Source organism: Podarcis gaigeae, assembly GCF_964106915.1.
Source record: "Podarcis gaigeae genome assembly, chromosome: 2".
Taxonomy (NCBI): Eukaryota; Metazoa; Chordata; class Lepidosauria; order Squamata; family Lacertidae; genus Podarcis; species Podarcis gaigeae.
The window spans coordinates 44,408,498-44,434,820 of NC_139679.1; the positions used below are offsets into that span (position 1 = coordinate 44,408,498).

The window sequence follows — 26,323 nt, forward strand, 5'->3', positions numbered from 1 at the left end:
ACAAACTTTCACATACACAATGGAAGTCTCTTGAGTACACTGGAGGCAACCCTGACGGCAGCTTCTCCTTTGAGTTTTGGCCCAGTTGGCAAAAGAAGCAAGTTTCTCATCCCTACAGCACCTCATGAACAGATGGGAATGAGGATACTGGAGAAAATAGGAAGGGGGGGGGGAAATGTCCTAGATTAAAGCCATCTATTCCCAGGTTTCCTTCCAAAAGGCTCACAGAAAGGGAGGACATGGCAATCCATCTGGGAAATATGGCCCCAGGAAGACTCTACAAACTGTGTTGACTTGACAAGAGGCAACTGCATGTGAATTATGCCATGCAGAAATCCAGTTTACATGCACAAAAGCTTTAATCCCTGTAAAATGTGTAACAGTGCATATGACAGTGAAGGCAGATGATTGTTCTGGCATCACATAACCGATATAAGAACACAGAAATCTTACATATGGTAGGTTTGTGCACAGGTATGTTATGTGATAGGAATTTTATGGTCTTAGATATATGGCAACGTTCATAACCACACGTACATAGATCAGCACAGGAAAGCCAACCTGGAACCATTTTGATTCCTAAACTGAGCAAATGTTTCTCTGCATGGTCAAAATGGAAAAGCTTCCCCATTGTCTCTTCCTTCACAAATCCTGTCTTAATCTGTGTTTGAATAAGGGTGTAAGCCTTATCATTACAAGACTGCCCAGGCTCCCCAAGAAATCCAATCAAGTAACCTGCCAGACAGGAAATAAACAAAGCGACTGAAGATAAACTGTGACAAGAGAAAAACAACATTTAAATTTCTGTGATGTAGGTGGGATGTATCTGAGGGGTGGTCTTAGGTTACACCCCTTCTGTGATGTATGCATGTTTCTGGGGGTGGTCTTGATCTACAGAATGGGAATTTCAAAAGTCTTTATAAACCCTTGCACAGCATTGTTCTGGGTCCTCTTCCTCTCCTGCGTGTGAGGGGAGTACCCTGTTGCAACAGATCAATAAAGATCAAGCTTACTAGCTGCTTTGCTTCTCAATATTCTCTGGTTGGCCTCTGTTATTTTCTCCTACCAATAGGGAACCTATGCAAGGACTCTATATGGGCTCTTGGATACCCCATAAGGGAAAAGGGCATATTTTTATTTACAACAGTTACAAACAGTCATTTGGCCCCATTGATCCTCCACATCCAAACATGCCTATTACAGAAGCTCAACTTCACATGTTTTATCAGTGAATTTTACACCAAACTTCATCCCAGGAGCTCAGATTGCCTTAGACGGCCCTCCAAGCAATCTCTATTCCAAGCACTGGTCATGCTGAGGTCTGTTTTGCTTTAGCATCAGATGTGCTCAGATCATCCTCTGGCCCCAACATATTTAACATCACTAGCTAATTACAACTCTGCGGTAAATGAAGAAGTGCCATTGCCCATGCATTCCCTTGGCCGGGTAAGAAAGAAATGTTGCATTCTCTCTGAGCTGTACCTCTACATATCTTTTTATCATCTTGTATGCTCTTCGCAAATCCCGGCTTGCATTTACAAAGGTAATCCCCTTTGGTGTTGATGCAACTTCCATAAGGTCCACAGATGGAAGCGTTTTTCTGGCACTCATCAATGTCTGCAATGAGAAATCTGCTTCTAGGTGAAACACGGCAAATTGGCCCCCAACCTGAGCCATCACATCATGATAATCAGGAAACTGCTTATGGCTGCAGAAAGGCAAGCCATTCTAGAAAATCCGCCTTGATGAAGCCATTCAAAGAAGCATGCTGTTAGCATTCACTTAGAGCAGCAATTCTCAAGTGTTGGGTTGCAAGAGCATTGTAGCTGGCATGCCAGGCTGTTAGCAGGGACAAGAGGGCTTCCCATTCAAATAAAAAAAATGGCTAGCGTTAATAGATGTCTGCTGAGTACACCAGATTTCAACGGCAATTGCCATCTGGAACAACTCGAGGAACCTCCAGCTTAGAGGGTGAGAGAGTAACAAGTCAAGTTTTTAGGTTAGTTTCAGCCACAGAAGCTACAAGCGAGAAGGTAATGAACTGGAGGCACAGCCAGAGGATGTTGTGATGCGGATGCTGTGAAACAACGTGGCCGTCTTCCTTGCCTCACTATGCAGCAGCAATTGCTGTTTTTCGTGCCGTCCCCCACAGAGGTGCCCCACTCTTGTGTTACAGACTCAGCTGCCAGAAGTAAATTAAGAAGACTAAATTGTGACATCTCCCCAACAAGCAAATTTCAGCAGTTACCGGCTCCCTATTTAGGCTAAGGGGTGCAGGCTCCCCACTCCCAGGAGAGGAGTGCTGCGTTTGCTTGAAAGAAGCCCTCCTTCTTTTATTCCCAGATGGTACACTTAGGTTTGGTGCTAGTTGTAAAACTTGTGCACAGCCCCATGTACAGCCAGACTTGTGCCCCTGCTGTAGCTCTCAGCTCTATACGTCAAGCCCGTGTCGTGCCTGGAGCGAACATGCTGCATCTCAAGCAAGAAAGCCCTTACCCTTGCAGGCATTATCCTTCTTGGGGTACTTCTCGAATCCATCTACACATATACAGGAGTTGTTCTTGCAGTTGGCATGGAATCCACAATCTAATTTCTTCTCAAGGCATAGATCCACATCTATGAATGCAACAAACAAGGATACACTTTGCAATCTGGCTGTTAACCGTCTCCTGCATGCATCAAATGGCTGAGGCCTGGGAATTCCTTTGAAGGGTATGGATCCTGTGTTGCCCCTCCCCCCGGATGTTGTTGGATTACACCTCCCATCATTCCTGACTGTTGGCCCCCTGACTCGGGATGGGATGAGTTGGGATCCAACAGCATCTGGAGGGTGAAAGGTTTTCTGACCCGGGTTTGAGGAATCTGATTCTGTGTCATAGCTGGGTCACGGGATTCCTCCAACCCAAGAGTGCTGAACACAATATTTTATCCTAGAATTGTAGAGTTGGAAGGGAACCCGAGGGCCAGCTAATCCAACTCCCTGCAATGCAGGAAACTAAACTAAAGCGTCCATTGCAGAGGTGTCTCCTTTGTAGCCTCTCACATCCTCACACAAATAATCAAGTCATGCTGAGAGCTTGGAAGCGAGCGCCCTTAGTAGGATAAAGGGTTGGCAACGTTTCTCTTAACACTGGGGCAGGAGGTTTCTGGTATGTGTGCAAGGGACTTCATATTCAACATTTCCTGTTAAAACAGGGGTCTATAATTTGGGGCTAGCTCTGCTATTCAAGCCAAAAGCTGCAAGCCCATGTAGGGGAGCTTGTTGGCTTTGGATGCTGCTCCAAGAAGGTGTTCTGAGCGTGGCAAGATTAAATATATGACATACACATTCTATAAATATTTAAGATCAGATCATTTTAGGTGGCCAACTGGTTGCTGTAATTGCTTTCGTTTCTTCATTGTGGGCAACTGCCAGAAAAGAAAAAGCAAAGTTGTTGGGTTTTTTTTTTAATGTATTTTACTTTAAAATCACTACAGTCATACCTTGGGTTAAATATGGTTCAGGTTGAGCGTTTTCAGGTTACGCTCCGCGGCAAACCGGAAGTAACAGAATGCGCACATGCGCAGACGCTCAAAATGATGTCACACGCAGACGCAGTGAATCGCGACCCACACACGCGCAGACGCGGGCTGCATTCTACTCAGGATGCAAACGGGGCTCCGGAACGGATTCTGTTCGCATCCAGAGGTACTACTGTGCTGTGATCTGGGAAGCAAGTCTAATTACCATAACACTTACCGTACTCGTCTTCATAGGAGCCACAGGTGCCACCAACCTTTTCTTTCTGTGAGCAGTCTGTTAGGACAGAGAAGAGAACAGCAACTGGTGAGTCTCTGCCTATGCCACGCAGTCAGTTCCCATTCTTCTCACTTCCTTCCAGAGAAACAACACTTAAGCCCACCTCCCCCAAATCGGACCTCCCCTTTCCCTACTTACTACATACTTCCAAAACAACTAGTCCACCCATGCAGAGTGGGGAATTAAATATTCTGCAATCAGAATACATTATGGCAGGAGCAGCAACTCCAGAACTCTTATTTCTTTCATTTTTTTTGAGAATCCAAGCTTTCATGTGTGCCAGAGTTTGCAATTTAGTTACTTTTAAGTATCTTTGTTTCCAGGAAACAATACTGTATTTTTCCATGTATTAGATTAGGTTTTTTGACTCAATAATCATGTTGAGGCCAGGGAATTCTCATTCTGAGTTGAGACAGATCTAAAGTCATTTAGGCATGAGAGCCCCTAATATATTTATGAGTTACATTCAACCAACTATTATTCAGAGCAAACCCACTGAAATGAATAGCCATGACTAATTTAGGTCAATTAATTTCAATAGGTCTACTCTAAGTAAAAGTTAGTAAAATACAAACATGTTTTTAAAAGGCAAATTTCTAGCCTTCATGTTTGCACATTAGCAAAGATTTCTAGAGTGGTCCTAGGTGAGAAATCCTTGGCCAACACTGCATTAAGCAAATTTGTGCAACAATATTGAATATTAAAATATATTAGACTAGTACCTAAGCATTTGCTATTTCACTTGTAAGGAAGTTTATCTATAATATAAAGGATATAGGAACACGGAAAGGTGCCTTACATTTATATAGTCATAGAATATTTGTATACTGCTATTTATATTTTTAAAACTATCAAGCTGGTTTACAACCAACTTAGAAATATACAATAAAAAACATTTAAAATTGGAGATCAACTAAATATCATGGATAGGTATTTTTTAATTGCCTGCAAAAACTTGATAGCAAAAACTTTTCCAGCAGACAATTAAAGATTAAAACAGAAGGTGCCTTTTTATTTCCCTTTGGAGGTGGGTTGTACCTTTGTAGTTTTGGCCTTCCAGGTTGTGATGCATTATTGTTTACATTTTTAATTCTTTGTTATGATTGCACTTCTTTTGGTTAATAATTCAATAATAATAATTTTAAAAACCAGAAGGTGCCTGCAGAGCATTCCACATGATTGGGCAGATGACATTAAAGGTTCAGTTTCTTGTTGCTGTCAGATGAGCCTTGTCAACAATGCTCCTGCAGATTATCTCCATGACTAAGCTGGGCTATAGGGTTTAGGCAGTCCGTAAAGTACCCTGGACCTAAGTTGTTCAGGGCTTTGCAAATACAAGAACCTTGAACCTTGAGCCATTTACTACTGGCTCTGTAGTAAATGTGCAGCCAGGCCAGGGCAGGTGTCGGTCATGTGCCCCCAGTCTGGCCATCTCATTCTGCAACAGCAATAATTTTCAAACCAGGCCCAAGGGCTGCCCCACACAGAGTGCACTGCAGTAATCCAGCCTCGAGGTTATCAGTGCATGCACTGCAATGGCCAGGCTATCCCTGTCCAGGAACAGCCGTGGCTTGGTAAACCAGGTGGTGCTGGTAAAAAGTACTCCTAGCCACAGAGGACACATGGGCCTCTAGTGACAAGAGATGTGTCCAGGGGTGCCCCCAAGATGTGCACTTGCTCCTTCAAGGGGAAATGACTCCATCCAGAACGAATAACTTGCTTATCTCCGGGACATGGAAACCACCGACCCACAGGATGGATGGATGGAAAGACATTTCTTCAAAATGCAGCCACAGTGCTATGCATAACCCCATGAGCTGACCCATAGGATGTTCTCCTTGTCTTGGCTATCACCGCTTTGTGGATTGCTTACTGCACCCTGCCATACGGCAACTCTTTCTTTTGGTGTCCTCAGCACACGCTGCACTCCTCCGCAAACAAACAACATGGTCAAGCAGTGGTTTTAAACTGGTCCTCTATTGCTTCTCTGAAGGCTTTTTAATCCAGAGAGAACTCACCTTCTGGTGCTTCTTGCTGGGCAGCACATCTAGACTGAATCAGGATTATGAAGAGCCCTGAAAGACAGAGAGCCCCAGTGTCAGACTTACCATTAATATATACCTTGCTATTGCTCTGAAGAGCTCAAGGCAACACACATGGTTCTCTTTCCCACCTTTCTTTATCCACATAACTACTTTAGGAGATAGGTGAGGCAGGTCCATGACTAAGAAAGAATTGGAACCTGTATCTCCCCAGTCCTAGTTTAACCCTCTTACACCACACTGGCTCTACTCACCTGCAAGTCCCAGCCTTCTCAGAACTCATTGGACAGGTCATTCGGTCACACCAGGAAGTAAAAGCTTTGTGGATCTCACAAACATCTCCATGGGTATTTAATGGAGGGCAAGGCGATCAGTGGCTACTAGCCACAATGGCTATGGCTATGTTCTACCTTCACAGTTGGAGGCAGGGTGCCTCTGAAGGCCTGTACAGCAGTTAAAACCCTGTCTAAATCCAGGACATTTATGGAAGGAAGGAAGGAAGGAAGGAAGGAAGGAAGGAAGGAAGGAAGGAAGGAAGGAAGGAAGGAAGGAAGGAAGGATCTGTAATATCAGCCAGGACTGTCCATCACTCAGATATAGGGGGATAACATAAGGGAAAGCACACATTTGTATTTCACCAGGTGACCTCTTTAGGAATTCAGCTCTTCATATTATTACATCAGGATGCAATCCTTGGATCTGGTTCTGTGGCTGACTGAATGAATAGTAAGATAATTTCCAGTCATGGTTATTCCAGCCCTTCTTTCCCCTTACTGCACAGCTCTCTTGGAAGCAGTGGTTTCTCAAAAGAGGGCAGCTCCATGAGGAGAGCCAGATTCAAGTGATGGCTTATACAACTGCTAACAGATTACAGCGACTCCCATCTTGGCAGCTGAGACAGAACAGCCCTCCAGTCAAAGGCCCTCCAGAATAAAAGGCTGAATCGACAATAGATTCAAGGAAAGGAGTTCAGTGGCAAGAGGCCCCAGTATTTTTTATTTAATTAAATCGTGTAGTGACCATTTCACTGACTGTCGAGTCATAAATTTATATTTAAAAAATTCTATACTGCCTCTCCAGATGTTACTGAACTACAGCTCCCTTCATTCCTGTCCATTGGCTGTGCTGGCTGGAGCTAATGGATGTTGGAGTGCAACATGCCCCCCATGTAAACAAACAAACAAACAAACAAACAAACAAACAAACAAACCCAATTAGTCCTTTCCTCTATGGAAAGGAGGCAGTTTCTCCCCTACAGATAGTTAAAGAAGCATGGAATTTTAAGGGCATGAGGCATATTCATTTATATTAATAAAGAGAAACAAATGGCTGCGATTTTATTTTATTTTGGTAGATGTCTGCTGCATTTCTTGTTTCGCCTTTTAAAAACTTCCTAACATTTACAAACATTGTGCTAAGATGTTGTTTTATTGCCTCGCATGTGTTGTATTTTTATTCATTGTATTGCAATTCAATCAACACGACATCTGCAAGCACAACTGATTCTCGTTTCATGCGTATCCAACAACGTTTTTTCCTTCTGCTTATAACCAATGTGCAAATTGAGGGCCAATTGTTTGTGCAGGGTAATAACCAACACAAGCAAGTGGTTAATTTCCAAGAAGTGGTTTCTAGTCTTCAACCCGCCTGTAAGTTACACTTTGTCACCTAGAAGTCAACATACAGGGTATACCAGAGCAGGCTGTGGTTACACAGCGGTATGTGAAATGCTGCCTGCAAGGGCTCCTAGCTACTTTCTTCTCTACTGTTACTTCACAAGTTCTGGCACTCAGCCCCGCTTCAAACACAAGTCCCGAAAATGTGTCAATAAATAACTTAAGCATATACAATTACAGAAGCTTGCTTAGCCAAGCCTGGGGCTGCAAAAGAGAGTGGCAAAATCCTTCAGCAATATTAGAAGCTTAGTTGATGATGAAAGACAGGCATTTGATGCGTGGAAAGACTCAACAGCATACAACACTGGCAGGCACAGACCCTTCCCATCTTCTGCAACCCAATATGCAGCTCTATTATTAACAGAAGGTGGAAGTCAACTACGGGTTTTCCCCAGAGCAGATGCACTGAAATTAACGCACATGGCTAGGTCCATTCATTCCAATAGGTCTACTCTGAACAATACTTAGCTGAATACCACCCAGAGCGTTTGATGCCTGCCATCTTTTCTCTGAGCTCTTTCCGATGAATGGCTGAAACAGAAAATCAAGCTTGTACTTACAGCTAAGAGACCATGATCATCTTCTTTTACAACAGGGTGAGGAAGCCGTAGCGTTCTAGATGTTGTTGGACTCCAACTCTCATCAGGCGTGGTCAATGGTTGGGGGTGATGGGAATTGTAGTCCATCAACATTTGGAGGTCCACAGGATCTCCATCCCAGGTTCACATTTGCTTCTTTTCTTCCTTCCTCTAACAATTCTATTCAGCAGCTGAAGACGACTGCTGAAAATTGATTCTAAATGGGCACTTTTTTGAAGCTCTGGACAGCCTGTGGTAGGTGGACTAATGGTTTGCCATGGGACAAGGCAGCTTCCTGTGTCCCTATTCCCCAATGATAGCGTGCGGTCATTTCTTTCAGCTAATTTACTAGGAAGTTAAATTCTTCAGACAGAATTAAAACGGTGGGATTAAAACCAGGAATCATCTGGGTAGATTAACTGATATTACTTCTTGCCTGAAGTACTAGAGGAAAACTAGCTTTAGTACTTTATAATTTTACTATATTGTCGCTAAGTATGTATTTTTCCATGTATAAGACTAGATTCCCCCCCCCTAAAAAATAATGTCCAAAATTTGGGGGAGTCTTATACACAGATCTTCCCCCATTTTCTTAAATCAGAGTCCCCCCAAATAGGGGGTGTCTTATACATGGGAGTATCTTATAGACAGAAAAATACAGTATATTTAGGCCGCAAGCCTACATTTGCTTAGTAAGTCCCACTGAACTCAGTGGCACTTCCTTCAGAGTAGCAGAATTTATTCCAAGCATGTATTTTATGCATCTCACATTTGGGTCTTCCAAATTAAAAATGAAATAAATGTTACTGGAGAGTCAGTCAAACCTTTCAGGCACTCATCTGATTCTGATCTTATTTTTTTCAGCCTTCATTATAGATCTCCTCTGCTCTCATTTTTATCAATTCTGATTTATATTCATTATTTTTCTACTTCTTGTACAGTAATTACAATATGCTGTAAGTCCAAGCAACTTCAACTGAAGAGATTAAGCACATGCTTATCTTTCATTCCATCATGCCCACATTATGTCTCAAATGTCTTATCCATCACATTACTTGCACATTCCTTCATTCTATCATCAAGTTTCTGTAACGTATTTTGAAATGAGACCAATAGAATAGCCTTATCTTCTTTTTATCTTAATCTTTCTTCTAGTTCATATCTTTCTCTGTTCCTGTTCTAACTTTTGCCCCCCTTGCCCCTCTTGCTTCCTTTACAAACTTATCTCTCCTAGGTTTCAGATAACATGTCAAAAATTATTGGTCAGGGTATATCTTTTGACTGAACAGAAATCTCCAGTTCACTTGCCTTGATTGCTATCACACAGTTGTATGCAGACTGCAAAACAGCCATATCCTTCTCCCTCTTATTACTTGCTGGTGAGAAGAAATAAAATTATAAACACCTCCCATTATGTGTTGTAGAAAGAATTCTTTTGTAAACGTCTCTATGCGGAGAGGTTTAGCTTCATTTTTTCATTTTACAGTTATTTTTCCATAAGCAACAGAAAAAATGAAGGTAGAGAGGGACCCTTTTCTGTCTCAAATAATCCTCTTCAACTCTGCCATCGGGAGACTGACCTCAGAGGTTTGCTGGCTAACACTGGCAATTGTGCTTATCCTGCCAAGGATCAGGCTCACTATGCTCAATAATGGGAGGGGAGAAGGCCAGTGCTTTGAGTCAGACCTGAGCTAACAAATAGGTATCACAAGATTCATGTTCCTTGCCTGCCCAGAAGGATTGTCCTTGGCTGTCTTCAAGGTCAATTGACGGAAATCCTCTCAGTTTCTAGATGTGATTAATAATCACACACAGGTTCCACAATCTTCATACTGCAAGATCTACTATACAGAGCAGGATCAATTTCATTAAGGTCAAAGCATTGTTGATGCTCAGCAACATACCTGTCCCCAAAAGGATGATTTTTATTTCTGTTTGTCTGTTTACAACAATCAAGCAGTTGGAAGAAGCTGCAACCTTGATAATAAGTGCATGTGCATTAGGATACAGTCGTACCTCGGATCCCAAATGGCCTGGAACTCGGCTGTTTTGGCTCCCCAATGCCACAAACCCGGAAGTGACTGTTCCAGTTTGTGAATGTTCTTTTGGAACCCAAACACCTGACGGGGCTTCTGCGGCTTCTGAAGCTGCGATTTGGTTTCCAAACATTTTGGAAGTTGAATGGACTTCCAGAACGGATTCCGTTCGACTTCCAAGGTACGACTGTACTCACCACTTTCCCTGCAGGCTGGTTTTCCTATCAAAACCACCCCCTCCTAGCTACTTCTTGCCTTGTTAAGGAAAAGTTAGGGGCACCCCTCAGCTCTTATATAATCAAGAAAGACGGAGGAAAGATCTAGAGGGAAAGATGTGTCTGTCCCCCTTTATGCACAAATGTTTGGTCCATATTGTAGCTTTTTGCAATATGCTGAGTGATGGTGGAAACAACCTCAGGAAAAACATTTATTGTGAAAAGTGCCACATGTAATAAGGTGCTTTGGTCCCTCTAAAGCCCTCCATGTTGAGCATCCCCATCGACACATAAGAAATAGCATTTTATCAGACCATGCTGACAGGTGACAATGGCTGGCAATGAATTGCATGACCGGAGTGGGAGGTTTTGAATTTGCCTCTCCATCACAGTTGAGTGCATTGGCCCTAGGAAACTGCTATCCGCAGGACAGACAGAGCCTGGAACAGGCTTAACAGTAATAATGAGATGCTGATGGGTCATACACTCACATTCTTTCAACAGCTGTAAACAAACTTGCACACGGAACAAAAAGCCAAAAGAGCAGCAAACAATGCTTTCACCAAAATGGCTGCTCTATTCCTTGGAGTGCGTCCTGCAAAAAGAAAACGAACCAGAGGCAAGGAATCAACAAAGCTAGCACACTAACCTAGCTGCGGAGAAAGCTGCTCGGGCACCTGGGGCAGGGTGCACCACCGGGCCTCCGGAGTCTGCCTGACTTCTCCCACTCAGCCGCCCTACTGCTGGGGGGAGGCAGCGGGTGGAGTGTTTGCACGGTGAGTGCCGCCCGACATTTTGTCATCCCCCCCTCAGTGGTGACACCCGGGGTGGCCCACACCTACCACACACCCCTTCCTCCGCCCCTGAGCTAACCCTATTTCCTTCTCAACCTTATATTTGGCAAGCGTGGCACATCCTCAGGACCTAAATGCTGCCCAGACACTCTGTTCCCTGAGACACTGGTAAGAGAATTGTGCTTTGCAGACCCCTTCTGGGTCACAACCCCTTGCCTCCACCAAACAGCAAGTAGATCTTGGACCATGGGGACCTATTTGAAGTACTTAGCATTCATTAAGGCTGTGACGGAGTCAACATACCAACAAGATAGCATCTCTTTCATTACACTGCACTAGTGCATATCAATGTAAGGTAAAAATGCAATACATTTATTCAAGAGAATAAGAGATATTCCACAGGAATGAGGAAGAGATGGCAGCAAACAACCTCATTACACATATGTGCATGCAGAGAAAACAATTTGAAGATGGAGGCAAAACTTGTCTGTCCTAGAAGTAAGCTTTTGCCAAGGTAAGAAAACTTGTAGGGACTCCTTCCTGTTTGGTGTTGGCCCCTGTTGTAGAACCAGCCACCTACGGACACAGATCACCTCTCACAGCTGTATTTTCCATTATCGTAACCTTTCTTAGCAACTCACCTCTCCAAGATCAAATTTCTATGCCTCTCACAAACAACCCTGGGAATATGGAAAACCACTCCTGCCTTTCTACCCTGCTCATGCAAATATCTAGCATGTATTACTTTCTAAACAAAGCAACACAATCATTGTTCTTGAAAATGGTTAACAAATTAAGAATGCCAAAGGTAAGATAATATGCTGGGCTACCTAAATCAAACTGAACTCTAGGACAAAAGTTTCATACGATGTATGAAATGCAATGTCAGAATCAGTATTATTTCATGTAAGAATGCAACAACAGCATTCAAAACAGAGTTTTTTAAAGCTAAAAAAAGGAGAAGAAAGTAAAATGATACATGGGGGGTGGGGGCGTGGGACAGGACATGTTGCACTCCAACACCCATCAGCCCCAGCTAGCGCAACCAACAGACAGGAATGAAGAGAGCTGTAGTTAGGTAACATCGGGAGAGGCACAGGTCCCCCATCCGTACTATATTCCATAGGGAAAATTGAGCAGTGCACAAAAATAAAAATAAAGATAAGGAATCAAGGGCCCAGGAAAGCTCCCACTTCAAGCATACAGGCATTTTGGCTTCCTCGGTAGCACAGCACAACTGCCCCCCCCATTCCAGCTATCTCTTTAGGATCTGAAGGCCTTGCTGAGGGGGAAACGATCCCCTCCGCTGAGGTGCCATCTGCATCCTTTGTGCCTAGACCAGCACCCAGCGCCAGGAATGGTCTCCAAGGAACAACAACAAAAATCTCTCTTAGGGCCTAAGAAAAGGAATGTGCATTTCAAAAGTCCGTAAGCTTTATTGAGGTAGTAAGTTTGAAAGGTAAACCTCACTTCCTACAGAAATGGTGGCAGAGAAAGCCTGAGTCACTCATACTCCCCCCCACACACACTTTTAGGCCTCATGTGAAAGTGTGAGATGCACACAAACACACACAGCCCCACCCAGATACCCAACCTCCTGAAGAAGTAAGGCTTCCCCTTCCAGCTCTTCTGGGGAAATTCTGAAGCAACCCAGAGGTGACAGGAAAGAGAAGGTTCCGCCTCCTAGTTCTGCAGAAAGGGAAATGCGGCTAGCTACCTTAGGGAAACAGGGAGGCAAGGCCACACACAGAGAGAGCTGAGGAGCACTACCTACAAATTTATTGTAATTGTAAATATGTCAAGATTTTAGGGTGTGGAAGAGGAAGAAGTCAGTGGGACTTGATCAAGGGGACAGCTGGGAAAATGGACTAGGCCGGCCTTCTTTGGAGATTCCACCAGAGTAGTCAGAGGGGAAGGCAACTTGAACCCAAAGCGCCACAGAGTGCCTGGAAGCAGATCTGCTCTGGAAATAGCAACACCATGCCCTTTCCCCCATCAACGAAGACCAAGTCTGTTCCCACAAGAGGTTAAAAATGACTTGCATGCCTCTGTCCCTCCTTGGAAGTCCCCCAAGGCTAGTTTTGTTCAGCTGGGTTTCATTTCTGAACTTTCAGGGAGACTCGCTGTGCTTTCCTCAACAATTCCCCCTCCCTCTATCCCACTGCAAACTGGCAGGAGGGGGAGTGAAAATATACTGACAAGCCTCACGCAGCCCAGTCCAGCGCCTTGGGGCCCAATTGTAACACCCTGAAGCTCTTAAGGAGGTCTTTTGCTTCCTCCACATTTCAGCAACAGGTATATAGATAGGTTTGAACTGCCATAATAAATCTAAGGAAAGGGGGAAGAGATGCACATCACAAGGAAAGCAACACCCCTCGAGGCCACAAAGCAGCTAGCTGACCAGCAAGTCTTGTGCACTCCACAAGCACAGAGCTCTCTCTACTAGGGCTGGGAGCATCAAAGGTTGTACACGGGTCTTATATCCGCTTTGCTAAGTTCTGCAAAAGTGGGAAGTTCACGACTGGCCAGCTTCCTGCACCGCAAGACATCAAGAGCTATCTAGCCAATGAAGTGGGAACAGGCTCAGTAAGAGTAGTCCTAAACAGACCTGTGGAAAATTAAAAGTAGCAGGTGCTAAAGAGCTGGTTAACAGGACAAATTTGGGAGGCAGCTGGAATGCTCCAAGGAAGCAGACATATGAAAGAGACATTGGAAATGTCAAAAGACTTTGCCTGGCCTGAATTAGTGATGCATTTTTCAAAATGTCCATTGACCTGGGCTTTGTGCACGCCATACATTAAAAGAGCATCCCTCAGAAGAATCCTGGGAAATGTAGCTCACCCCTCAAAGAGCTCCCATTCCCAGCACCCCTAACAAACTGCAGTTCCCACAATCTTTTTTTTTTGGGGGGGGGCAATGTGCTTTAAATGTACTCAATATGTGCAAGATGATGCTCTGTAGTACCAGTTATCTATAATCACATGTAGGGGAGGGGACCGTAAACTGCAGAAAAGACTCAGTGCTTTGTGTGTAAACACCTAGTTTGTCACAAAGAGAGTCACAAGGGTTCTGGGTAGTAAGTGATCTTATCTTCTCGGAAGTTCTCAAAACTGCATGATGCAAGTAATGTCAACAAAGAAAAATAAAATATCACAGCTGCAGCAGAAGTTGTGACATGATGTGGAGGGCCCTGGGAACTCGGCAAGGAGCTTCCGCACACATTCTTCCGCCCATGTCTGAGAGGAAGGCCCTGCCAATAAGACCCTGGGATTAGTGTGTAGACCTGCATCAACTGAGGTTCTGGTACCAGATGATAACAGAACGGCTGCTGCAATGCAGCTTCCAGTTTTACTTTGAGAAGAGGTCGCTTTTGAAACACTAGTACAATTCAGTAAGCGTGTTAAGGGTGCTAAAAGTTGCCAGGAGACCCCTCACAGAGCCTACAATTCCCAGCACCCCTAACAAACAACAGTTCCCAGGATTCTTTGAGGGAATGTGCGGATGTGATCAGAGTATTTTTTTCCGTAAGGCTGTAGAAGAAGAATCAGTATAGTTTTCATTGCTAGGCAACCAAGCTCTCCTTCCTATTGTCAGGGCAAATACAGTGGTACCTCGGGTTAAGTACTTAATTCGTTCTGGAGCTCCATTCTTAACCTGAAACTGTTCTTAACCTGAAGCACCACTTTAGCTAATGGGGCCTCCTGCTGCCGCCGCACTGCCAGAGCACAATTTCTGTTCTTATCCTGAAGCAAAGTTCTTAACCTGAAGCACTATTTATGGGTTAGCGGAGTCTGTAACCTGAAGCGTATGTAACCCGAGGTACCACTGTACAGCGAGCAAGTCAGGAGGGCAAGTCCATAGGTGGGGCATGTAAAGCAACAAAACAGAACAAAAAAGGTAACAGACAAGAGGAGAAGATTTCTAAGCCAGAAGATGAGGGGGAAATCCAGGCTACTCAGCGGCCAGAGTTGGCCAAGTTCAGTGGGCTGTGAAGAACTGGCACATAGTTCTAAGGATGAGAAAGAATAATGACTCTGGCACTGATGCATGCTTGAAATGCAAAGCTAACTCCGAGCATGAATGATGCTGCTCGTGATAACCAAATGTCCCAGTTTACTGGGAAAGAATTCAAACATTGCTGAAGGCCACATCCGTCTCTAGGTTGCGGTCTACAAACTGATGAAGTCCAAGTACTCGATACAAACCAAAAAAGAATGCTACAGGTTTCAAACCTCCCAAGCTGCGCTCAACTGTGCTTCTTTATATCACAGACTTAAAAGTAGCTTAATCTTCCTGCATTGGAGGTCATTGGGCTATAGGATCCTCGGAGCCCCTTTGCAACTCTATGATTCTGTTCCTGCTTTCTGGAGAATTATGGATGCTGGAGTAGGGTGGGGAGACAGGTGAGTTCTTAGCACCATCAACAGATGTCAGATCATGAAGGTTACTGGTGTAAAGCAAACACACTTTTGGAATTCAGGGGCTGGAGTGGAGAAGAGTCATGGGGAGACACACATAGGGGGAGGTTATAGGGATTACTTCATGCCCTCCAACTTCTCCCTGCCCAAGTACCCCACTCCTAAAGCAGCATATGGGAAACAGAGGCATCATTATACATGTTTGTGTACAACATGTAGCTAAGCTCAAAACTTGCAGGGTAGAGATTCCATTCCTCTCTGTCCCTGGCCCAGTGTCTACAACTGTAGCCTTTATCATAGAGACATTTTCTCCCGTTAGCCAAATAACCTTGTACCCTAACCGCTCAGCCTCATCATTTCCCTGTTGTCCATTTAAATTTCAGGTGACCTGGGAAATGTAAACCAAGGCAAATCGAAGTTATGAAAGCCTAGTGGCAACTGTTTAATAGGTCCTATTTGTTCCCACTTGGCATGCTAACCTGTAGTTAGTGCTGGTGCATGTCCTGGATTGCATTTATTTGGCTGGCTAAACACAAAGGGATTGTTAACAGGATCAGCTCACAATATCGCTAGCATACAGCGTATGTATGATATGCACATATAAGACTGGGATTTCCCAGTGCTAACACAGCACTACATAATGTACCTGAGAAAAGCAGCTGCAGATGTCAGAAAGCCCTAGCGGAAACCACCGGGCCACACATTTCCATAGCATGCAGCAGCACAACTGGGGCATTTGATTCTGTTTGATGAACCACAATGCAGCCACTCAAAGATATGGGGGTTGTAGGGAAATTAGAGCCAACAGGCTGCTAGAAGGAAAGCAGGTTTGCCAATCTGAGCAGAAATAAGCTCTTTTTGAGATGACTCCATTCAGCTCCACAGCAGCTTGAAACTGACTAGCTTACCCCTTTTCAGATCCAACTTGGCTTGGAGCTGCCACATCCCCCCCCCTTTTTTTGGCCGGGCTCTGGTGCCTTTAATGGTTGAAGAGCAAGCAGATGAATCTTCATCTACCAAAGCAGCTACAGGATGCAAAGGTTTCAGCCTGGTGAAGACTCACTGCTGGTCTCTTGCCCAAGAACCAACAAAAAAAGTTCTGGAGTCAGCCAACTCAGTCTGTGAAAATGTCTTTTAGATTTTCTTTTAAATTGATTATTTATTTGAAGGGTTCACTGAGTCAAATGCTTGACTCATTGCTATCCCTAGTCTACCCTCTCTATCATTGTCCTGAAAAGTTATTTCCAGGAAAGTTATTTGAGGGGCGTATTTCTTTGGGAGATTCAGTGTGAGCTGGGATTACCTTCATTCTTCTTTGCTGGTGGGTAGAATGTGGTGAGAACAAAGCTGATCGATGAACATAAGAATAGATTGCTGGACCTGGCCAGTGGCCCCACTGAGTTCAGTATCCTGTTCTCACAGTGACCGACCAGAGGCCTGTGGGAAGCCTACAAGAAGGACCTGAGCAGAGCAGCACTCTCTGTGAATGACATCACACCACAAATGTAGTACAACAGCACTCTTCCCTCCCATGGTTCCCAACAACTGGTATTCAGAAGCATACCGCCCTCAACAGTGGAGGAAGAACATGGTGGACTGGACAAGTTTGTGGGGTCACCCACATGTAATGCCAAGCCAAAGAAGATAATCCTCACTATGTCCCCTGTTCATTCACCAAGATGAGGGGATCACAGATAGCAATTTGCAGGAAACAATCCGAACCACCTGTTTCATATGAACCTAGGAAACAATATTCTTATTCCTCTCCCAGAGCAGTTTAACAATCAATCCCTTTTTGTGGGGACTCTGGGAATTATATCTCTGGGATGGGAATAGGTAAAGGTGAAGGGTAAAGGGACCCCTGACTAAAGGGTCCAGTTGTGGCTGACTCTGGGGTTTGTGGCGCTCATCTCGCTTTATTGGCCGAGGAAGCCAGCGTACAGCTTCCGGGTCATGTGGCCAGCATGACTAAGCTGTTTCTGGCGAACCAGAGCAGCGCACAGAAACTCCGTTTACCTTCCTGCTGCAGCTACCTATGGTACCTATTTATATGGTACCTATTTATCTACTTGCACTTTGACGTGCTTTCGAACTGCTAGGTGGGCAGGAGTTGGGACCGAGCAATGGGAACTCACCCCGTAGCGGGGATTCAAACTGCCAACCTTCTGATTGGCAAGTCCTGGGCTCTGTTGTTTAACCCACAGCGCCACCCGCGTCCCCCGGGATGGGAATAAGGGCCTCCTAACAGCTCTCAGAATTTTTAACAAACCATATCTCTCAGATTTCACTGTGGAAAGCAACAACTGTTTATCATAGTACTGTACCCTAAATGTATCATGAGAATACACCCTGGTCAAGAACACAATGCATTTACCATTCCATTTTTCATACTGGCATTCCGACCTTGGGGTTGGAGGGAACCCAGCAAAACTTTAACTAGAAAAGGAGAGACTGAAAGCAGCATTTGCACTTTTTTGTTACAAATAAAACTCTTGGTATTTCACCTCTCAGTATTTGTCATGAGAGCAAATCGAAAGGGAAGCAGCGGTGGGCCATGTGAACCCACAGGGAGAATCATAGGGGAGGCAAAGGCCAGAGAAGAGCCTGCTACACATAGTAATACTCCCCTGACAATCAAGAGTTTGGATCTGTGCTAGTTTGAAAGTTAGGGAGTGAGTTGGCTGGCTCTGCTTACATTCTTTGAAAACGTCTTAACAACACCAATTAACATGACAAAACCCATGCTAGTTAGTCATTTGCCAGATCTGCTTGTGCTAAGTGGAAACAAAACAAAACAAAACAAAACCCTTTTTTAAAGCTGGCATACATAAGCTCTTCATACTCCCACTTCACTTACCACCCCAGCCAGCTGATGAGTTACTTGTGCAAGAATTGCTGCCTGTTTTTCACACTGTGGCTTTTATTACTAAGGAGTAAGTCCCATTAAATACAGGGGGGATTATTTCTCAGTAAACATGTAAACACAAGCATCTTGGAGTATTTAGCAGCAGAATTCATAGACTCCTGTGACTTACACATCCTCATTCATACAGAGCCATGGCTGTAAGGTGAATTGGCTTGGTGATGCGAGAAAAGCTTCCGTTTACAGTGAGAAGGACAGAGGCTTCCTGGTGGGAAAACTGAAAGTTCGATGAGCATCTTAGAAGGAAAACTCCATGGCTAGATCTGCTTATGAGCCCAGGCACACTCTTTCATTCATTGTAAATACACACCACTTGAGAATGAGCCATCAAACTCCAGGAGGAAAGGCAGAGGAGGGTCAGAGTAGCTACGGAATCACTGTGTAACCCACTTGGCAAGGCTGATTCATTTCCTGAGCTGAGTGATGTGAAGAAAAGAGAACTAACAAGCGATATGTGGAGAAACCCAGATGCTTCTCCACCCACATGGCCTGTTTTTAGCATAATTTACTCCTGGGCAGGAAAAACAAGAACCGCGGTATCCACAAAGCCCCCAAAGAGATACTTCCTTTTGCAAGAGAGGCTGGAAGACATTGTGAGGCCACCTGCATTATAAGGCCCACACTGCATTGTGTTATATATGAATAAACTATGGAAGGCCAAATCCGGCTAGGCTGCTACAATGGCAGGCCAAGAGTGTTGCTGTTTGTTAGTGACAGATCTGTCATTCTCCCTCTTCCTAGGCCAGCCCACAGTTCCTCCCAGTGGAAAACATTCCCTAACAGAATTGCTGCTGATCTACACTAGCTACAGAGCTGGCACCATTTATATAAGTAGTCAGATCAGCTTTTGAGTTGATTCATTGAGTTACTTAACACAAAAAGCCAATATCCTGAAAGCAGACATTCACATTCCGCCCTTTCCCCCCAGCCTCCTTGCCCATTACAAACATAAGAAGAGCCCTGCAGGATCAGGCCCATCTAGTCCAGCATCCTGTTCTCACAGTGGCCAGCAAGATGCCTGTAGGAAGCCTACAAAGATGGACTCTCCATGATTGACACTGCACTACAAATGTAGTGATCTGGAAACTATTGACGCGAAGCTGGCTCGTAAGATTTCATTCAAGCCTCCGTTCAAGAGGGAAATCCCATCCTGAAAGTGAGACATCGAGTCACAACAAAACAAGTATTTTGCAGCTGATGCCATGGAAATACCCAACAGCCACCCCCACCTTTCCTTTTTGAATGAGTGGGAGGCCAGGGCTCATTTTCCTATTCAAGATTGCAATACTTCTCCCCCACATCACATTCTCAGCCATGTGGATACTGACTAGACTCAGCTGTCCCCCTGGGCCTGGACATGCCATGGGAGCAGGTGTGGCAGACATCAATCCAGGAACTGGAAATAGCATTGAGTCCCGACGTCAGACCTCTAGCGGGTATTCCCTGCTGTTATAAATTGGCAGCCGGCAGGGAGGCGTTCCGAATTCTTTGCGTTTCAAGCCTGCGACATTTGTGTCCAAAGTATAGCAGCAGTCAGAAAGCAGGGCCTCACATAAAACTGCTTCGCAACTCGTGCGGCTGGCTGTTCTTGCAGGTAGGGACAGAGGAGAAAATCAACTCAAGTTTGCATTTAAAGGCAAACCTACTTAATCTGCATCAAAACAATATGGGAACCCAAAACACAGCTATCTTCCAAAATTTGCAGTTCTCAAAATGTTGTAATGTAGTTTGCTAGCCAACCAATGTTTATAAAAATACATGTATTAGGGGGAAATATGCATAAAAATGAATATATTGGTGAAAAAACATGGAACAATGAATTGTATCATGGAAAACAGCTTGCATAAAATATGTAAATTAATCAAAGCCACACACAAAAATGTGTTCGTTAGGAGAAATTAACAGTAAGATGCTGGATACTTTGCATGAACATTTTTTCATTTAAAAAAGTCACTGATTGCTAGTCACTGAATTTAAGACAAAAAGAGAGAAATGGAGAGAATCGAAATTGACAGGTCCTTCCATTCCTACTTTCAAGATCTCACATCTAGAGTTGTCAGCTTTTCAACACTCTGCTACAGCTGTACCTTAACAGCAGCCTGGTGTGTATGTGAGCAAGAGACGCTTCCTGGCGGCTGCTAATTTGATGTAGGATTCAGTGGCACAGCAGACAATACAGGTTGCACAATTAAAGTGGATTTGCCACTACTGCGCAAGAAATCTGCCTCCCCTCCAACCCCTGCAAAGTTTTGGCGAAAAGCAAAGTGACAGGAAAACATACTGGAAATATTGCCTGATGGCAATATCCCTGCAAACAAATCAGAGTGAATGCTCAAAATAAGTTGTCTAACCTCTCTGCAAACTTCATGCAAACAAAGCTGGATGGATGCTCAACAAACAGGTTGTCTAGCAGAAGGAACCTGTGTATCTCTCATTGCACATCAAGTTGCTGTTAAAAGCATAAGAGCAAGCCACACTAGTTTTTTTTCATCTGACCACACTAAGGTTTTTCCACCCTCCTGATTAGCCGCCACACTCTCCGTTGAAAAGCAACCAGTTTTTGCTTTCTTGTCTAGTAGCAAAAGAAAATGCAATGTTGTGGTGGTGAAGTGGATGACAGACATTACTTCCCTGACTATGAACATTGCCTGTCATATACATAACCCTCTGACTCACCTGTCTGCCACTTTGGGCTATTCAAGAGTGGCATGTGGCTTCCCAGAATCAGATGTGCAAAACCAACTCATCAAAGCTCATGCACAGCATCCCAAGCAGAGCCCCTAACAGAGTTCTCCTTTTGGGGGGCATCTTAAAAAGAATCTTATCTTAGGGTGACATCAGATAGTATTGCATTCATTACAAGTTTTACACACATGCTCCATGTCTGGATTTTGTTGTAGTAGCCTGAAGTTAAGCTACACCCTGTGTTGGACAGTCTTAATTCTCAGCAGCAACATTTGTTGAGAGCAGAATCTGAGATGGATGGAAATGTATCCCAGTTCGTTACCAAACAGTGTGGTCCAGAAACAGCATCTAGATCTACTTGATACTCTGGCCAGGAGAGACATCCTGATTGATGGTCACTCCTATAGAAACCAAGCCACAGTTTGAAAACAGGACTAGACTTCAGACTATAACAAAAGGTGCCCAGGTTTGGAATTTTTGACCCATGTTTTCTACAGAGTGAAGAAGCCCAGTCATTCCTAAAGCAAGTCTGATGTCACCCACCCCACCCCCTAGATGTCACATAGCTGGCAGGACCAACTAGGGTCAAAGAATGTGAAATTCCAGTAAAGCTTCAACATGAGAAATATCAAAATACTCCTTAAAGTAGAAAATAAATTCTTCCTGGCTTGTGTCATGGGCCCACTCAACTGTGCCCTGACTGATGCCAAGAACATAGACCTAGCCATGGGAAGAGAGTGGTGCCTAGTGGGTCAAACTAGAGGTTAGCATGAGAAACCAGGACTCTTGGCTTCTCTCTCCTCTTCATCTGGTTGCCCATTCTGTGCATTGTCGACTCTGATAACTTATACAGGACAGGGCAGTGCCCCAGATCTAATGGGATTCTGCTTTTACTTTTTAAGGAAGTGGAAACAGCAGAGGGTGAAGAACACAAAGAAGGCAGCAAGTCTCAAAAGCGGCATACGACAGGAGATTTACATTGCAATCGTATAGATGTCTACTTGGAAGAAAGTCCCACTGGGTTCAGTGAGACTCACTCCTAGGTATGTGTGCATTTGGTTGGATTGCAACAAATTTTTACAGCGCAGGCATGTGTGTCTACTTAAAAGTAAGCCATACTGAATTCAGTGGGACTGACTCACCAATGTGTGCATAGGATTACTGTAGCCTTTGGCTGTGTACACTCTCCCGTTCACTCTGCATTCTGTGTACTCCCACAGATGGTTTGGGAAGTGGCTTTGTTAACCATATTCTGTATCTATGCTATGGTTTCCCTCCAGACCAAATTTGGTTCAAATTGAGAAAAAGAATGACCAAGCTGTGTTTTAAGCCAGTAATGTGTATGCAGCCACAAAGAGAGTGAGAGAGCCCAAGGGTGTGTGTTTCATGTTTGTTCCTTAATATTTTCGTTATTAAGCCGTCTGATGCTTATTATGTAGCCATGTGTTTTGTGTTCCTTGTTTTAATTTATGTCTCAACAGATCTGATTGCAAGTGTCTTGTTTCCATATAAGTCTTTCATTTTTATTTAAAAGTAATACCTTTCAGTAAAGATATAGAAAGGGCAGTTAACTGCAAAAAAAAAGGCTCGGTCAAGATCAAAATGCCCTGTACTGTTATAACAAGTTGTGCTACATTTCTGTTTAAAGTTTGATGGTTTTCAGAACCATTATAATTTGCATTTCTGAGTGGTTACCCTCATTTTTTTGAAATTATGTACGGCTAATTTAAGTACTGTGTATTACGCATTCCAAGGCATTTGTCGTACAGTATTTCATTAGGTATAATACTTTACCTGTGACCAAGTATTATTCATTTAAATCATTAAAAAAGAATGATTGAGCTACTAATTATTTCATTATATTTGTATGCAAAGATTTTGCAGTTGCCCCAATAAAGTTTTATAGAAATTAATCTTTCATTGTGCTTCAACAGATTTTCCAACTTGGAATAAACTTACCCTACTGACTGTGCTTCATATGTTCCCAACCACTTTATTAATATTAAACATTAGTGGTTAAAAGTATGAACTAGGTAGCTTGGTTCAAATCTCAGCTACGTGATTAACTCACTGGACAGTCTAGACCCAGCTAATGACCAATGGTTAGGGATGGCAGGAGTGGTAGTTCAGCAACAACTGGGGGCATAAAAGGTTCCCCACACTTGGCCAAGGCATACACAAGCTACTCTGTTTAAGCTCTCGGCCCCCTAAGATGTTTCTCAAGAGCTTTCTTTATATCAGCTAAAGCAGCTGATGGTGGCTTGAGGTTGAGGGGAGGACACCCAGGTTGGGGGAGTCAGAAAACCCCCTCATGCATAATGTCACCTCAAGAATGATGTGTTTATCTCAGGGCTTGTACTTCTCCACACAAGGGGGGATTAGTATCACCCCAAGATTCTTCGTAGCATGGAAGAGCTTTACAATACAGTGGTACCTCAGGTTACATACGCTTCAGGTTACAGACTCCGTTAACCCAGAAATATTACCTCGGGTTAAGAACTTTGCTTCAGGATGAGAACAGAAATCGTGCAGCGGCGGTGCAGCAGGAGACCTCATTAGCTAAAGTGGTGCTTCAGGTTAAGAACAGTTTCAGGTTGAACAAACCTCCAGAACAAATTAAGTTCTTAACCCGAGGTACCACTTTAACATGCAGGCCTATACTGAGGTTTCCTTCTCACAGCTGCCCAGAACATGTTAGGCACATGGGTGGTGAAAGGCCCAACCCTGCTCCCCCATTCCCAATGCATGGAGTGATCTCATTTGCAAAAGATGGCCCAATACATTTTGGTGCCTGAGGCAGACAAGTTCAATGCACAAAAATTAATAATGGCACTTAAAGACTGTTGTTTTTGGGTGGGATTCAATTCTTAAACAACAAATCCACTTCTCTTCCCACAAAAAATCCAGACTTTTTGTGATAAGGAAAGCAATGGGAAAACACACCAGGATAGCAATTACTTGAAGAAACAAACAGTTCAAATCAAATGCTCAATAAACAGCCAAGGTCGCAGAACCTCCACACAAACTTTGTGCAAACAAATCAGGATGCCTGCTCAATAAACAGCTCAGCTGGAAGCAACCCTGGGCTGGCAGCTGATTCTTACTTCCAGGTGGTAATTAGGCAGCATCATCCACCAACATTCAGGTCTGCAGGCTGGTTTGGGCAGCCCAGGGCAGGCAGGCGGGAGTAGCACCCACATCTCCATCTTCCAATATCTCAGCACCATTCACTGCTTAAAGCTGCCACCTCAGTCTGCCTAATGGTAGGGCCGGCCCTGATTCTATCACTCCTCGCGAGGCAGGGAACCGAGACCCTTCCCAACCACTGAATCCCCTCCAAAATCAGCGATCCCGCGCTGCTTTCTCTCTTCCACACACACCTGCGGCCGCTCTCCTTCCTGACTGGAAGCTGGGAGAGCGGGGCCGAGGGCTGAGGAGGGGATCAAAAGCAGGGGATCTCGCCTGCGTCCCGCTCAACCCGACGCCTCCCTCGGGCCCGCGAGAAACACGTCTAATGGTGCCCTGTCATAGTAGCGCAGGCTTACAACACCGGGGTTTTGCAACTGTTCCTGGGACAATGTGCGTAAACTGCTGGGGTGGGGGATGACTCCAAGTCACTTTCCTTATTGGAGAATATCAGTTTTTAAAAAAGCAACGGTAGCCTGCTTTGCGAAATGAAAGAAATCCTTTGCCTTGGCGATGCACTTGGGGGGTAAAAGAGAAAAAGGCGGCAACGGCATTTGCAAACCAACGCAGAGTTAGCGCAGCCGAAGAGAGGAGAAGTTTCGGGGAGTTTCCCTTAACACAGCCCCTCCGGAGGCGAAGGGAAGCGAGACCCCAAGACAGCGAGAACAGAGTCTCGTCTCCCCGCAGCAGCAACAAGTCCCTGGGAGGTGCAGGTGGAGCCCTAGCAGTTACACAAAACCCCCGGGCACGCGTTCAGAGAGGCGGCCACGAGCCTCACCGGATCTGAGTGGGGGCCAAGCCACGCAGGGCTCCCCGACTCCGGGGAACTCACCTAAGGCCAGCGGCCGGAGCCGCGAGGAGAGCGCCATGCTCCTGCTAGACGAGCGCGAAGGGCGGGGAATGCCGGGTGCTGCGAGCGAGGGCTCCGGGCCGGCCAGAAAGGAAGAGAGAAGTGAGACGGGGCAGGGCGGGGGGCGGCATCTACTCCCGCCAGGACCCGCCCAGACACGCAGGGGCTGGGCAGAGAGAGGGGCGAGAGGCATCGCCTAGGCTGGGATCCAGCCGAAGCCACCGCCCCCTCTCGCAAGGCATGGCAGCTGACGGGGCGGCGGTGATTGGGGGAAACGTGTCTGGACCCGGGCCAGGCCTTAGTGCTAGAATAACGTGGTCTCTGCAGTCCGGGCCACGGCTCGGCCCTCACACACGGTGAAGAGAGCAGCCCTGGGCCACACCTCAAACTAGCTCCCTGGAAGGAGCTTGAAAGTGAGGCGCCCTCGGCTGCGCCTCTCATTTCCATTCTGCAGTATGGCGGGTGGCTGCGTCTGAGGTATCCGGAGTGGGATTACGGGGCTGAAATGTTTTGTACCTGAAAGAAGGGGAGGCACGGCCTCGTTTTAAAGGAGTGCTAACTAGAAGGGGTTTGACCTTATAATACTGTGCGTAACTGGATTTCCATCTTAGGGTGTGGGAGGCTTGAAAAAAAGATTCTGCCCTGCTTTACAAAGCAGCTTGTTTCTCTCCCCTTTTCTCTTGGACAAACAAAAACCATGTTAAAGACAGGCCTCTGCGTTCCCTAACCAAATGCCATGGGTTTAATCCCTGGCATCTCCAGATAAGACTGGGACATGGGAATGTCCCTTGTCTGAAATCCTGGAGAGCCAAGAGCCGCTGCTGGTCAGTGTCAACAGTATTGCACTAGATGGGCAAATGATCTGGATATAAGGCAGCGTCCTATGTTCCTAGAAGGATCAAGGACTGCTTTGTACAGAGGAAAAAGGTGAGTTTTTCTGGTTGCAAGTATTTGCAGAAACAGATGCAGAATCAGAAGCCAGGAGGAGAACTGGCAAGGTGCTTGAGGTACAAAGTACAAAGTACAAAGGTTAGGGTTCTTTCATGTTGATGGAAATACTTGGTCCTTCATCACAAGGGACCTCCCCTGCCTCCCACCATACCTTCCTCGGCTCTGTCACA

The 26,323-nt window shown here is 44.9% G+C and overlaps 1 protein-coding gene across 2 annotated transcripts in view; it reads right to left on the reverse strand.

Moving 5' to 3' along the window:
* Positions 1-25,350, reverse strand: part of ADGRE5 (adhesion G protein-coupled receptor E5) — a 47,087-nt gene extending 21,737 nt beyond the window's left edge. Inside the window, exons 1-5 of one of the 2 annotated variants that reach the window (XM_083717601.1) lie at positions 25,185-25,350; positions 5,818-5,874; positions 3,740-3,796; positions 2,497-2,616; positions 1,483-1,617 (exon numbers count right to left, since the gene is read on the reverse strand). In XM_083717601.1, coding sequence (XP_083573727.1) covers positions 1,483-1,617; positions 2,497-2,616; positions 3,740-3,796; positions 5,818-5,874; positions 25,185-25,221 — 406 coding nt within the window. In that variant the 5' untranslated portion in view covers positions 25,222-25,350. The remainder of the gene's footprint in view (positions 1-1,482; positions 1,618-2,496; positions 2,617-3,739; positions 3,797-5,817; positions 5,875-25,184) is intronic. The other variant, XM_083717602.1, reaches the window with a different exon arrangement.
* Between the last annotated feature and the right edge of the window lie 973 nt (positions 25,351-26,323).